The sequence below is a fragment of the Polyodon spathula genome, unplaced genomic scaffold (assembly GCF_017654505.1).
Source record: "Polyodon spathula isolate WHYD16114869_AA unplaced genomic scaffold, ASM1765450v1 scaffolds_883, whole genome shotgun sequence".
In the NCBI taxonomy this organism is placed as follows: Eukaryota; Metazoa; Chordata; class Actinopteri; order Acipenseriformes; family Polyodontidae; genus Polyodon; species Polyodon spathula.
The window spans coordinates 50,482-64,058 of record NW_024472370.1 but is presented as its reverse complement, the minus strand read 5'-3'; the positions used below and the strand labels follow the sequence as shown (position 1 = coordinate 64,058).

General features: G+C 43.7%; 1 protein-coding gene across 4 annotated transcripts in view; it reads right to left on the bottom strand.

The window, feature by feature from the left end:
• Nucleotides 1-13,577, bottom strand: part of pkn1a (protein kinase N1a) — a 60,929-nt gene that overhangs the window by 706 nt on the left and 46,646 nt on the right. For all 4 annotated transcript variants that reach the window (XM_041242003.1, XM_041242004.1, XM_041242002.1 and 1 more), the window contains exons 10-21: nucleotides 12,311-12,386; nucleotides 10,038-10,206; nucleotides 9,102-9,213; nucleotides 7,209-7,300; nucleotides 6,653-6,728; nucleotides 5,773-5,864; nucleotides 5,343-5,519; nucleotides 4,841-4,903; nucleotides 3,086-3,162; nucleotides 2,210-2,352; nucleotides 1,242-1,349; nucleotides 301-381 (exon numbers count right to left, since the gene is read on the bottom strand). In XM_041242003.1, coding sequence (XP_041097937.1) covers nucleotides 301-381; nucleotides 1,242-1,349; nucleotides 2,210-2,352; nucleotides 3,086-3,162; nucleotides 4,841-4,903; nucleotides 5,343-5,519; nucleotides 5,773-5,864; nucleotides 6,653-6,728; nucleotides 7,209-7,300; nucleotides 9,102-9,213; nucleotides 10,038-10,206; nucleotides 12,311-12,386 — 1,266 coding nt within the window. The remainder of the gene's footprint in view (nucleotides 1-300; nucleotides 382-1,241; nucleotides 1,350-2,209; nucleotides 2,353-3,085; nucleotides 3,163-4,840; nucleotides 4,904-5,342; nucleotides 5,520-5,772; nucleotides 5,865-6,652; nucleotides 6,729-7,208; nucleotides 7,301-9,101; nucleotides 9,214-10,037; nucleotides 10,207-12,310; nucleotides 12,387-13,577) is intronic.

Below are 13,577 nucleotides of genomic sequence, written 5' to 3'. Positions count from 1 at the left end.
CAATAATCTGTCTGTGCGGCTCTAGTCTAGTTTACAACTTATAGATCATGCCGAATTCAAGAACAAGAAGAAAAACGAGGAGAAGAACGAGAAATGAAAAGGAGAAAAACAAGAAGAAAAATGGAGAAGAACAAGTAAAATCTGGAGAACCGGAAGGAGGAGAAGAAGAAAGCAGCACAGTCTAAGGGACCAACCCCCTTCACGCAATGTAACAGCAAAGCTAACATTCAGAAATGATGTGATTAAACTCGGCTTTGATAAAAACAACAGTCCTCTGATACAGACTGCCGCCTCGCTCACCCTGAAGAAGGGCTGCTTCTTCACATCTTCTGCGTCTCTTTCGCCGGAGCCTAATCGTCGCTCAGGGTTTCTTCTGAGCAGCTGGAGGGAAGATAAAGCAAAACGTAGACCTTTTCATAAAGCAGATCAGACCAGATGAAGGAGCTCAGGTCAACGTGTCTGTACCGCTTAGCTGTCAGAGATCAGACCCGATCAAGATCTGTAACCAAGTGAACTGTACAGCGAACGTGCCAATACAGAACTGCAACTGTGCTCATTCACTAGTGTGCACTTTTATCAGAACACACATGCAATTCATTAAAAATACTACAAGGAACACACAGCCACAAATAATAAAATGCAGGAGACTTTTTAGAAGCTGTTTAAGAGGCCTAATTAAAGCACAAAGGGAAACATTTTCACATGAGTGCCTATTGATTCTGTAACACCTATTTACTGATTGAAAATTGAAATTCTCACACCCTGAGGTTTCGATGCAGGTAGGTGTATAAAGGATAAAAAATGACAAACGAGTTATTCAAATTTGCACACTATTGTACATGTCGACTTTTAATGACAACACATGTTATCTACAACTATTAAACACCTATCAGTGCTAATTAGAAACACTAAAAGAAGCTTATGAAACTCAACAGATGTAGAAGGCATCTTTTATTATTGCTAAATACACATGTTTTACCCAGTAGTCCAAGATAATACGTTTAGTAGAGACAAGTTTTGATCATAACTGTGGTTACCTCGGTTTTATGTCTCATCCAAAGGACGGAGCACAAGGAGGTTAAGTGACTTGCTCAGGGTCACACACACACATACACAGTGTTTGAGCCTCCTGGTATCAAGCCCTTTTCTTTACCCACTGGACCAGCAAGCCACCTCGCCTCAGTGTATCTTTGTTAAAGCGAGCGGAGAGGGCTTCTCCAGAAGAGAGCGAGCGTCCGTACCCGTCTCATGATCCCGATGGCCTCGGTAGAGAGGAAGCGAGGATAGCGCACTTCGTCATTCACAATGCTGTCAAACACCTCCTCCTCATCATCACCAGGGAACGGAGACTGAAACAAAGACAGGCACACGTCTTCAGCACACACGCGTACAGCTACACCTTCGCTACTTCACTGTTTTACAATGCACGGCTGAGCCAAGCTGCAGGCGAAATGTGCAACGCTGCTGCTTCACTGCCATTGATATGAAGACAGAAGTAAGGCGGGGTCAGCGCGCTGGAACATGACATGGAATGCATGGTCAGGTTAACAAGGTGCTTTAAATGCAATTTTCTTTTCCATGAAAATGATGCAAAATTACCCAAGTCTGTAACATGAAAATAATGTTACACCTTGTAGGTATCACATTACCATGCGATATATAAAGATTTGTTGGGTCAGCAAATATCTAAAAGTTGTGCTTAATGCTGAGAAGTAGTTTAAATACTGAGTTTATTTTACCTATAATATTGGTATTGTAGGAGAAATATATACATAGCTATATTATATGTGCTGCACTGGTTTATTTATTTTTTATGTTTATATATATATATATATATACACACACACACACACACACACACACACACACACACACACTGTGTTATTATTAGTTTATTTGGCAGATGCCTTTATCCAACTCAGGGGTGTTACAGGGCAATACAAGGTTACAATGCAAAATCAATAGTTAAATACAGTGTAGTTTACAGTAAGTGCAGATATTACTCGAATAAACAGTGTACACACACACAGATACTGTGCTATATATAATTGTATATATTGTGTTATATGTATAACACAGTGCTGTATATATAAAACAGAAAGTCTATATAAAAAGAGACATCGGATTGCAATCAGAAAGCCTAATGCACAGTTTACACCAGATCAACCCCCCCACACACACGTTTAAAGTTAAGGATGCAGTAGCTCACCTCTCCCACCAGCATCTCATAAACCAGCACTCCCAGTCCCCACCAGTCCACAGCGCGGGTGTACGAGGTGTCAGTCAGCACTTCAGGGGCGAGGAACTCGGGGGTCCCACAGAACGTGCTTGTCCGGTCTCCGTACCCCATTCCTGCCGGGAGAGGAAATGATTTCATTCTCATTATTCAGTTTTTTTTTTTTTTATGTAGGATCATTTTCTAAACATGTTATGGTGTAATTCAGGGATTGCAATAAGACTCCTGTTGCACAGCAGTTTCACCCATTCCAGGTTTTACTACGAGGCTGATAAGACCCAGAGCACAGGTAACAAGATCAGGTGTGTCTGATTAAACTCATAGTAAAACCAGGAATGGATCGAACTGCAATGCAATGGGAGTCTTACTGCCTGCTATAATGAAGTTTTTTTTTTTTTTCTTTTTACAGACTGCAGATTATTATGCATCATTAAGCAGACACACTTGTTTTTTAGAGCCCTGGTGTCTTTGCATGTAGTTTTGCTTATCTACTGCAAGCACAAGAAAATGACATTTCAAAATCAAAACCTTTTTTTTTTTCTACAAACAAATACTAGTTTCTATGTTCTTCAGTGAAACGATTTCAGTCATGATGTTCAGATGTTGTATTCATCCACAAAAGAAGCCCTGGAAACTAAGTGGAGACAGACTCAGGACAGACTGGAGAAGACACTTCAGGTACACAAGGAATTGAACTGGTGCTCAAACGGCACAGTTCCTTCAAGGGTTAAGACCCAAAGTTCTGAGAGCAACCAGCTACTCGGAACTGGACACGCTCTGATAGTCTGAACAGCCTCCTCTCGGTCGTAAACGCTCTAATGCTCTCATGTATTAAAATGCAGCACGAACCTTCTTTGCAGAGTCCAAAGTCGGCTATTTTCACATATCCATCTTTGTCGAGCAGCAGGTTATCCAGCTTGAGATCCCTGGGAAGGTGATGAAATAAACAGAAGGAGAAGATTAACTCTGCAGAAGCACCTCGGAGTGAACGAGCCTCAAACTGTGTCTGGAAGAAACGCAGGGTCTGTTCACCGCGGCTCTCCACGCTGATGTACGGAAAGGGGGCAGGATAACAGTTACACTCTGGTGTGCCAGATATACTTTGCAGTAGATCACAGAGGTCCTCCGAGGATCTTAAAGGGGCTGCCAGCCCTCCAGGTCGTTACAATACAAACACACATGTTCCATTGCAATGTATCGCGATGTGTACTCTTAAACATATTTAGGTTGTTATGGGCACATCAATTCCTTTTTTCTATCTTAAATTGGTTCTCACATGCGCCATTTGGTGGCCACACGAGGGGACCGGTCCTTCTGGAATACGCTTCTAAATTTAATTAAGACCGAGTATAAATTCCTAGAAAAAACGACGTTAAGCGTCACATCGAATGCAAAATGCATCTCTACAAGCAGACGCAGGAGGAGAACCATAGCATGAAGCTGTTCGTTCTTCAGGGCAGCACGAAGTGTTAGTGGGAACTTCATAGCACTTCACTTATTGCGATTTATTTACACTCGGTGTCCTGTAAAGAATGTTGAAAGTTTGTGCTTTGACTGCATGGGCTCACTTACGCAGTGGTGGGACTGGGACGGAACTAAAGCAATTGATTGGAGAGATAAAGCCTGTGCAGAAACGTATGGGGAAGGAACATATGGTAAACACTTACCCACAGTGACCTTGTGAAAGAGAGTAGTTAGCGGTTGGTTGCACTTGACCGGAGAAACAGCCGAGTGGCTCATTTCTATTGGTAATTAGTAAGACAGCAAAACAGACTGTTGTCATGTATGCTCTGAGCCTACTATAGTATAAACACCAGGCATGGAGGCGACACAGACAGAGAAGCCTCCAGTACCTCCAGGAGCACTGTGGACTGTGGTGTAGCGTTTGAAGGCTCCCTCCAGGGGTTCAGGTAATATGATCAATTGCCTACCTCTGTTAACACTAGTGGCACGTATTGCATCTAAACAACAACCTTCAATATAGTTTGTAATGTGGGCATTTAGAACTAATAAATGGAAAACATTGTTAACTGAAGCATGGTCTGGTCTCATCCTTATGGCATGCCAAAGTACTTCATTCCATGTTTACCTTCATTAAAAGATTTTTTTTCACAGTAAAACAGGTTTAAAAGTCACTGCGTAACAAAATGACACTCAGTACTGCATCTCCAGCCAAGCCCCACCCCTTGTTCGCTGTATTTTTCACATACCTCTTTGTAGACGTCCATACTGATAAATCCTCTCCTGATCATTTGTTTTATCACCAAACTCCTCAATAATGCAATCTAAGTCATTATTACTATAACATCTCAAAAAGCTCTGCAAATGTCTGTAATATTCTTTGAGCGCTGGACGTGGAAGCAGCTATCTCCTTTGTTTGTGTCTGCATTATCTCTGTGGTGCAGGGGCTGTGTGTATTGCTCAGATAGACCCTTTTTTTCAGCTTCATTCTGATCCTATCTGTCTCACTTGGCCATTGAAAGGTTTTCTTGGCTTTTTCCGGAGAAAAAACGAGTAGAGACCTGTGCTTGACGTCTTTTTGATGATGTCTTTCTGACATCGGACTGGGAAGGGAAAATTATTATGGGTTAATTGCTCACTCACCTGTAGACAATCTTCTTGTCATGAAGAAACTGCAGCCCCAGCACCACACAGGCAGAGTAGAACCTGGAGGAGAAAGAGAGAGAGAGAGACTTTCCATTACTGACATCCAAACCTCACACCACTTCTACTGTGTGTCTCTAACACAGACCGACACACACAATCAGACAGACACACACTCACATACACAGTCAGAGAGGCAGGCTGACACTCACGTGGTCAGACAGACATACAGAAAGACACACAACCTCATGCAGCAAGCAGAAAGACGCACTCAGGCAGCCTGAGAGACCTCGCTGTCTCGCGTGCGGATCCACACACACAAACACACTAACTCACATACACAATCACAGACAGACAAGTAGACACAGACAGGCAAACTCAAATACAGACAAACACCAAGACAATCACACAGACAGTGTCACACAGGGACAGACAGTAAGACTCACACAGAGACACAGATGCGCACACACACACACACACACAGAGCGACAGCGAGACTCACACGGAGCGGGGCTCTGTGAAGACATCGGCGTGGATGTGCATCATGAGGTCCCCCCCTGCTGTGTACTCCATGACGAAGCAGACGTGCTCGGGGGTCTGGAAACAGGCCAGCAGGTTCACCAGGAAGGGGTGCGAGGAGCTGTTCACTGTCTCGAAGATTCGCTTCTCACACATCAGACTGGAGAGAGGGAGGGAGGGAGGGAGGGACGGGCGCCCCGAATGAGAGGAAAACTCGCTTCCAAAAATCGGCTTCTAAAACACTTTTAATTGCCACTGATTGTAAAGGTGAGGGGAGGAATGCTTTTCTTGTTTTGAAATCAACACGTTAAATGAGTGGATTTATTGAACACCTGCCAATAAAGAAGCCTTGAAGGTACCTGAGTGCGAGTAACATCACAGGCCTAACCCTAAACAAATCAAGCAATAAATACCTCTCTACTTCATCCCGTGCCACGATGTCGCCCTTTTTCAGCGCTTTGATGGCGTACAGATTTCCGGTTTTCCGGTATTCCGATAACAACACCTGTATGTGTAAGGGGGAGGTGGGGGCGACAGAATGTATCAATTGTAACATCACTTTGAGATCTGAGCACATCACAATCCAAGAAGTACCCTCGTTTAATGGTTTGCTATGTTTATTAATAAGCTTTACCATACCTTGCTTTGCTATTTTTTTTTTTTACAAAGCTTGCCTGTGCTTTACCATGCTTGCACTGTGCTTTATTACACTTTGACGCTCTTACTATGGGAAACATGTGGAAGGGTGCTGACCAACCATTCAGAGACTAGCAAATATGCAGAGACTTATTCTACTAATGCGTTTTACTGAAGGCACCACTATCCTCATAGCTCCTTTTAACAAAATATGTGATAAAGACAACTGATGTTTTTAATAGAATGCAGCGCTTGAACTAAACAAACTCTCACACTTATCACTGTTAGATGGTGCTTATAAAAGACAAACCCTAAATACGCACCTGAGTTAAACACATAAGACTGAGAGATTGTCTACTGGTCTCTGTACAGGGATGGCAATACGTCTCCCGCTGCACAGCAGTTTGATCCATTCCTGGTTTAATAAGACGCACCTCACCTATACATTAGCTGATCAAGCTCATATTAAAACCTGGAACGGGTGAAACAGGAGTCCTATTACCATCCGTGCTGTATATTAAATGCTTCAAGATCAGGAGTCAGTGACCGCGAGGCACTTTCAGACACTGCTGCGCGCACAAGGCTCTACCCCGACGGGAGTTTCTTTCTTTCCCCTGAACGGATTGCGGACGGCGTCGGCTCCCCTGCTCAGCGTACCTTTCCAAAATGTCCTCTCCCCAGCACGGCGATTAATCTGAAGTCCTGCAGGGACAGGAGGGCTTTCCTGTGCTTGCTAGAGAGAGCACACAAGACTCAGTCAAACAATCAGCAAAGAGCGTGCACTCTCAACTGGATGACAGGCAACCCCTGAACACTTGGACAACAAATAACACCAACTAAGCAAATTACTAATAACGTCACACTGATCGCTTAGTGTTTAGTTTATTCACTTTGAGCCCGCAGGGCCAGCACAGGTACATCTCAGTAGCGCAGCACGAATTCAAGCCCTAAGTAGACCAAACTCAAAACAACAAGGATCGCTTTCTGTTCTGTCCCAGCTTGCCTCGTCTCTTCTGGTTTAACAGTGTGTTCTCGTGAGCACTTCACTGCCCTCTGGGTCTCCCGAAGTACTCACGAGAACAGCCTCTTACCCCATAAAGAGAGACAGGGTCGACCGGACGCATGCGCTTCTACAAGAGTGTTTTGGCAACAGTGAGGCGTGGGGGTGCAGTCCAGGTCAGGGGTGTCCGTGTGGCTCCACGTCGCTGCTTACCTCTGCAGGGAGTGCTCCAAGGGGTCTTTACTGGCTCTGGCAGGGGAGAGCTCAGAGGGGGAGAAGGGTTCGTTCACAGCCACGCCCTCGCCCTGCAAACCACAAACACAAAGAGCTCAGGTGGGCTTCAAAACCTGCCACTTCAGGTAAGTTTGCAGGGTCATTTCACAGTCTTCCCCGTGCTTTTCTCTCACAGGGATCCTTTGATATTCCAGCATTGGATAATTTACTAATCTGGTTCAATAAAGGGGTGAGTTTTTCAGAGTTTTACAACAGAGGGGTTTGGATAATCCAGGTTGGGCTGTGTCAGCGATCAAAGCAAGGATAGCACCAGGGTCGGGGTCAATTCCTGTTCCAATTCCAATCAAAACCAATTCCCAATTCCAATTCCTTTTCAATCAATTCCAACACATCACTGATCAAAACTGCAATGAGCAGAGTTCTGTTCAAACGAGCTTCTCACAAATGACAACACATTACTAAACTGAAGCCGCTGTTGAGTCAATGAAACTGGCTTCACAGTGACAGCAGTTGAACAATCCCAGCCCTTTTTGTGTCTCTGAAATATAAAGTCCAATTCCTTTGAAGGATCTGGAATTGGGAATGGGAAACTGAATTGGAACTGAAAAGCAGGAATCGACTCTGTTTGTAACACAACATATGCCGAGCTGTGGCTTGGAATTGGAATCTAATTAAATCTAATTAAACTGGCAGCAGGTCTCCTATTTCATACTGGGAGGCCAACGCAGACTAGACAGAGTCTGCTGGGATCGTGCCAGAGTCCCGGGGGCAACGGAATCAAAACAGTCACCCCCGCACCATCGCACAACAGGAGGCTCTGTAAACAAATCCGCCCCCTAAATGTGTTCCTTCTGTCCCAGTACCAGTGGAGCAAAAAGCGTTTCTTCCCAGCAGACACAGACAGGCCCACTTTCAAACAGCGATGCAGCCCTAAATCTGAAGGTGCACTTAAAATAGATTTTCTTCAACAAGAATCTGTATACAAATTCCGATTTTGTTTGCATACTGAACTAGTGACACCTATAATAGGGAATGCATTTATTTCCACCAAGTGTCTTTCTCCTCCTGGTCAGAGCGCTTCCCTTTGTTTGCGTGCCTGTGTGTCAGGGGCTTCATTGGGGTTTGTGTCCACAGTCGCAGTGGACGCACGGTCTGTTGCTGTCGTCTTCGTCGGCATTTTCAGCCTTCTTAAAGAAGCAGTTTCTAATAGAAGAAGTTCCTAACGCTCTTTCCATTGCACCATGAGGACTGCTGAGTGAAACAGACAGGTGTGCGGGAGAGTCATGTGACTTGGCTTGCCTTGTACGCGAGTTCCAGCTTGGCTAAACCACCGCTTTCAAAGCTTGCTCTCTATTCTCTGTACACGAATACGCCCTCGCTTGCTCTTGTTTTATAGCTTGATCTCCCCCTATCATTAAGCAATTAGCTGCCTTCCCTACTGACTGCCACGTTTTCAAACAGAAACATGCTTTGACCCTGAACAATTTGCAATGGTCATTTAGCAGCTGTCCAATGCATTTCCCATAGTTTACCATATTTTCTTAACCTGCTTTACCGTACCTCTCTGTGATTTACAATGCTTACCTATGCTGTACCATGCTTTATTACACTTTGCAATGCTTTTACTATGGGAAGCTTACAAGATCCTGTGAAATAGTCTAGGAGGTGAAGCAGTAAGGCATGGAAACTAAAATGAAGATGTTTGCACCCGTTTTCCAAATACTGCCCTTTGAGATCTAACCAAAATGAGAGTGCAGGACGGGTCAGATTTCTGGAAGTATTCTGTTATCTACAACGCCCCTGAGAGCCAGGGCGCTCCCTCTTGCAAGGATCACAAGAGACGAGACCAGGAATGGAATCGGGAAGCTGTACCTGTGGAGAGGGCTCCGGAGTGTCAGATTCACCGCGGGAATTCCGGGACTCCGACGTCCGTTTCCGCGGCAACGGGTCAGCATCCTGGTTCAGCTTCTCTACAGAAATATCACTGGGAAACAAAGAGAGACTTGTGTTGGGTTTGAATGAGGGTGGAGGGGGGTACCCATGGAAACGTGCCTGCTGATACAAGAAAGCTGCCACGCTCATGTGCGTTTGACAGCCTTTGACTGAGAAGCCCATTCAAAACGGTACTCTTCCTTCAAGTTAACAATATCACATCTGTTTTGTATCTATACAGTGTTTGCATGTTTGTACATGTGATAGGCTTTTCCATTATTAGTATAGAATTTCAACCTGCATTTTTTAATATGCTTTACCATACCTCTCTGGGCTCTATAATACTTGCCTATGCTTGACCATGCTTTCACTGTGCTTTATTACACTTTGCTATGCTTTTACTATGGGAAACTTTTGTAAGGGTTAGTGTAACATGGTTTGTTTTCTTAATATGTTTTGCTCTCTGTGCTTTACAATGCTTCCCTGTGCTTTACCAGACCTCTCTGTGCTTTACAATGCTTTCCTATGCTTTACCATGCCTCTCTGTGCTTTACAATGCTTTCCTATGCTTTACCATGCCTCTCTGTGCTTTACTGCTGTCTTTAATTCACTCCTATGTTTTTGAAAGGAGAAAAACACCTATGGACTTTACAAAACAAATCAAACATCGAAGTGATGCAACTACAGGCCTCTCATTCACTCAAATGATATGGTTCTCAGTTTATATTACTGTGGGATTTTCATCTTAAAAGACACGGCCCATTAAATAAAACAATCCCAGTATTTTGGTCCCCCCCAGTGAGTCAGTTAAATGTACCTATTTCTTTTTATTTTCTGTTTGCTAGCGGTAGTAAGGTTCAGGGCTCTGGAACTTACCCAGTCGTGTTTTCAGACAGCCCCTGCCTCTCGCCCGCTGTGCCAGGAGTCATTTGCGCCGAGGGGCTGTACGTGCCGGTGGAGTTGGCAGTGGGTATGGCCCGCCTCAGCAAGCGCATCCAGGTGGCAATGTCAATGTTCATCTGCCGAGCGCGAAGGAAGGCTTTACCTGCAGACACACGGGGCACGAAGGACTGGGGGCGTCAACAGTGTTTACAGCTTAGAGCTTATCCGCACAGTCACGCTCAAAACAACGACTTCACGTTTAAAACTGGGGCTGGGCCGATACTCGGCCTGGCCTTTGAGAAGTATTTCATCTGCGGGGTGTAAATAAATCCATTCATTAATGCGTCGATTTCAAAGCAAGAAAAGCCGTCCTTCCCTCACCTTTGCAATCGAGCACCAATCAACAGCAATTAAAAGCCGACTGGAAGCAAACTGAAACCGACAATATTAATGAATGGATTTACTGAATACCTGCCGATAAATACGTAAAGGGAATTACAAGTAGGCCTGCCAGCACACCCCTAGTTTAAACAGCATGTACAATATGCAGGTGAGCTACACTGTAGATGCTGGTGTTTCTACAGAATTGACTATACAGTGTAATTATATATTTAATATTTCAGTATTTAGTCATATTCAACTCCAGGTACAGATTAGCGTTATACATATGCAGTCACATTAATATTGCAGTCATTTATTTTAATATGTTGCCTAACAGCATAACAAAACTGTTTAAACATTTAAAAAGAAGTTTAAACGTTTAATAATTTAAAACAGAATAGCTGCTCACATCAGTGTTTAAAACAGGCATCCATAAGAAATTAATTCTAACAATATTAATGCACGTTGATACTGTCCACTGGCAGTTAAATCGTAAACTGCCAGTGATATTAGTGGAAATAAACTTGACCACTAGGTGGGGCTAAGCGCTGGCATTCTGCTCAATAGAAAGACATCCACTTTGAATGAACCAGCGACAGAAACGAAAACGAAACCTACAAGTCAAATACAGGTGGGATGTTTTACAGGCACATAGATTTGGAAATGAAATGGCATGTAAATTATATGCCATGTAACCTAAATGGCAGTACAGGGTTGATTTTAAGTGTTAAGTTCAAGCCTACATGCTTCAGCGGCTTCTCTGAAAGCTTCCACGACTGTCAGGAAGACATTATTGCTGGCCTTACACTCGCTATCAACAGAGGTGTTAAAACTTTTACTGTGAAAAAAATCTATTTACTCTAAACTGGACACTGGTAGCCAGCTGAACTTCTTGCAATGGCGTTCAATTCACTCAGAATGCTGTTGCGGTTTCCTGGACTTATTCTAAGTATACTCTAAGTATTTATTTATTTATTTATTTCATTTAGATTGTGCTTTTTATACACAAAGTACCGCAAAGCACTGTACAGCACATAGCAGAAAAAAAAATAACAAACCACAATGCATTTGTATAGCACGTCACACACCTCACAACCAGACCATTTAAACGACAGATTTAAAATAACAGTACCCACTTAACAAAAGCAGCGATTTTAAAGTCACACTAAAACCCTCTAAGATAAAGCCATTTTATAAAAGTGTTTTATTCTTGACTTGACAACTGTAATGGCCCCAGCTTCCCTGACAAAGGCAGAGCATCCCATAATTTCGGACCTCTGCAAGCAAAAGCCCTCCCTCCTCCCGTGTTGCTTTTGTTGACCCTCGGAATAACCAGCAGCCCCGCGTCCTGGGATCTCAGAGTGCGGTTTGGAAGATACAGGGTCAGTAACTCCTGCAAATATCTAGGTGCTAAGCCTTTCAGGGCTTTGTAACAGACTATGCTATAATTGTTTTTTTTCATCTGTGTTTAATTCAACCGTATTTAATTTAGTCTTATAGGTCTTCTCTTGACAGCTGCTGAAGCATTCATTTATTTATTTACATTTTTTCAGACTCCTGTCTCTTCACAGGGAAGGTTTGTGCTGTTCCAGTTCTCTGGAGTTTCACCTCCGAATATATTAAAAGAAAATAAGTGGAATGTCACTCACATTGTAGCAGTGGTTTTATAACATGAAGAAAATGGCAGGTTTGTCGTGGAATTTAGAACGTGGTGCGTGTTGATTCATACAGTTCACTGCGGTCATGTGATGCTGCTTAACCAATCGGAGGTTTACCAAGCCGTTTTATAAATGATGTATACTGTATACAGTGCAGGTTGGTCTGTGTTGTTAAATCACAGCAGGTCCCCTGTTTTGTGTTTTGTTCTGCGTTGAGAAGCTCCTCACCTTGCTGCTTCGAAAAAATCTTTTTCTGCCTCTGAAGTTTCGGTATTCTTTCTATAACGGGATTGAAGAAGGTCACCTGCAATGAATCAGACACCCAGTTAGCTGTTTTCTACTGGCAACTACACCTGTGTAACCTGCAGGAGTGTGCAGCTACAGCCACAACAGTTTAGCATCACCTTACAGAATGAAATCCTTTTGCTTCATAAAGTCGAATGGAAACCTGCCGCTTTGTGGTTTTCTGCATAACGAAAAACTGACAACAACATTTAAAAAATGGGACATTTCGAAATCTAACATGAATTACTGCACTAGTATTATGGCTTCTGGTAGACTTTTGCGATACCACTTTGTAGTTTCTTTGATTACATGATGTTAAATAAAAGATTGAAATTATGTTTATAGTTTTTTTTTTTTTCATTCTATCTCAATCCTAAAACTGTAGGTGATGCAAAACGTTTGGCCCCAGCTGTACAGCCTGATTTCATAAGGATGTCAGAGAAGGGTGTGTAGTTGTACTGGCTTGGCATCTCAGCCCAGTGAGCTGAATGGAGAGACGAACCCATTCATCTAAAGAGCATGCCCTGTAGTCGAGAGGTAAGTATGGGTCATGCTGATGTCAGTATCATTATAGACTGCTCAGGATCGTACAGCCAATCAGAGAGCATGTTTCACCTTCCGTGTTACACAACACAGAGAAACCACATGCTTTCAGGTTTTGACCGTGCTGTATTCAGAGAAACTGCACGCTTTCAGTTTAGACCGTGCTGTATTCACAGAAACCGCACGCTTTTAGTTTTGACCATGCTGTATTCTCTATATCAACCCGGCTGGCCAGGTCCCCTGCTTTAAAAAGACTTTCCTGAGATACCACGCGGGATTCCATTCAACTGCAAAGCCTACTCAAAACATGACATCACACTCAATACCGTGTGCTTGATGTTACAGTGTGAGAGAGTGCAGTGCAGTGCTTGATGGTACAGTGTGAGGGTGCAGTGCAGTGCTTGATGGTACAGTGTGAGGGTGCAGTGCAGTGCTTGATGGTACAGTGTGAGGGTGCAGTGCAGTGTTTGATGGTACAGTGTGAGGGTGCAGTGCAGTGTTTGATGGTACAGTGTGAGGGTGCAGTGCAGTGTTTGATGGTACAGTGTGAGGGTGCAGTGCAGTGTTTGATGGTACAGTGTGAGGGTGCAGTGCAGTGTTTGATGGTACAGTGTGAGGGTGCAGTGCAGTGTTTGATGGTACAGTGTGAGGGTGCAGTGCAGTGCTT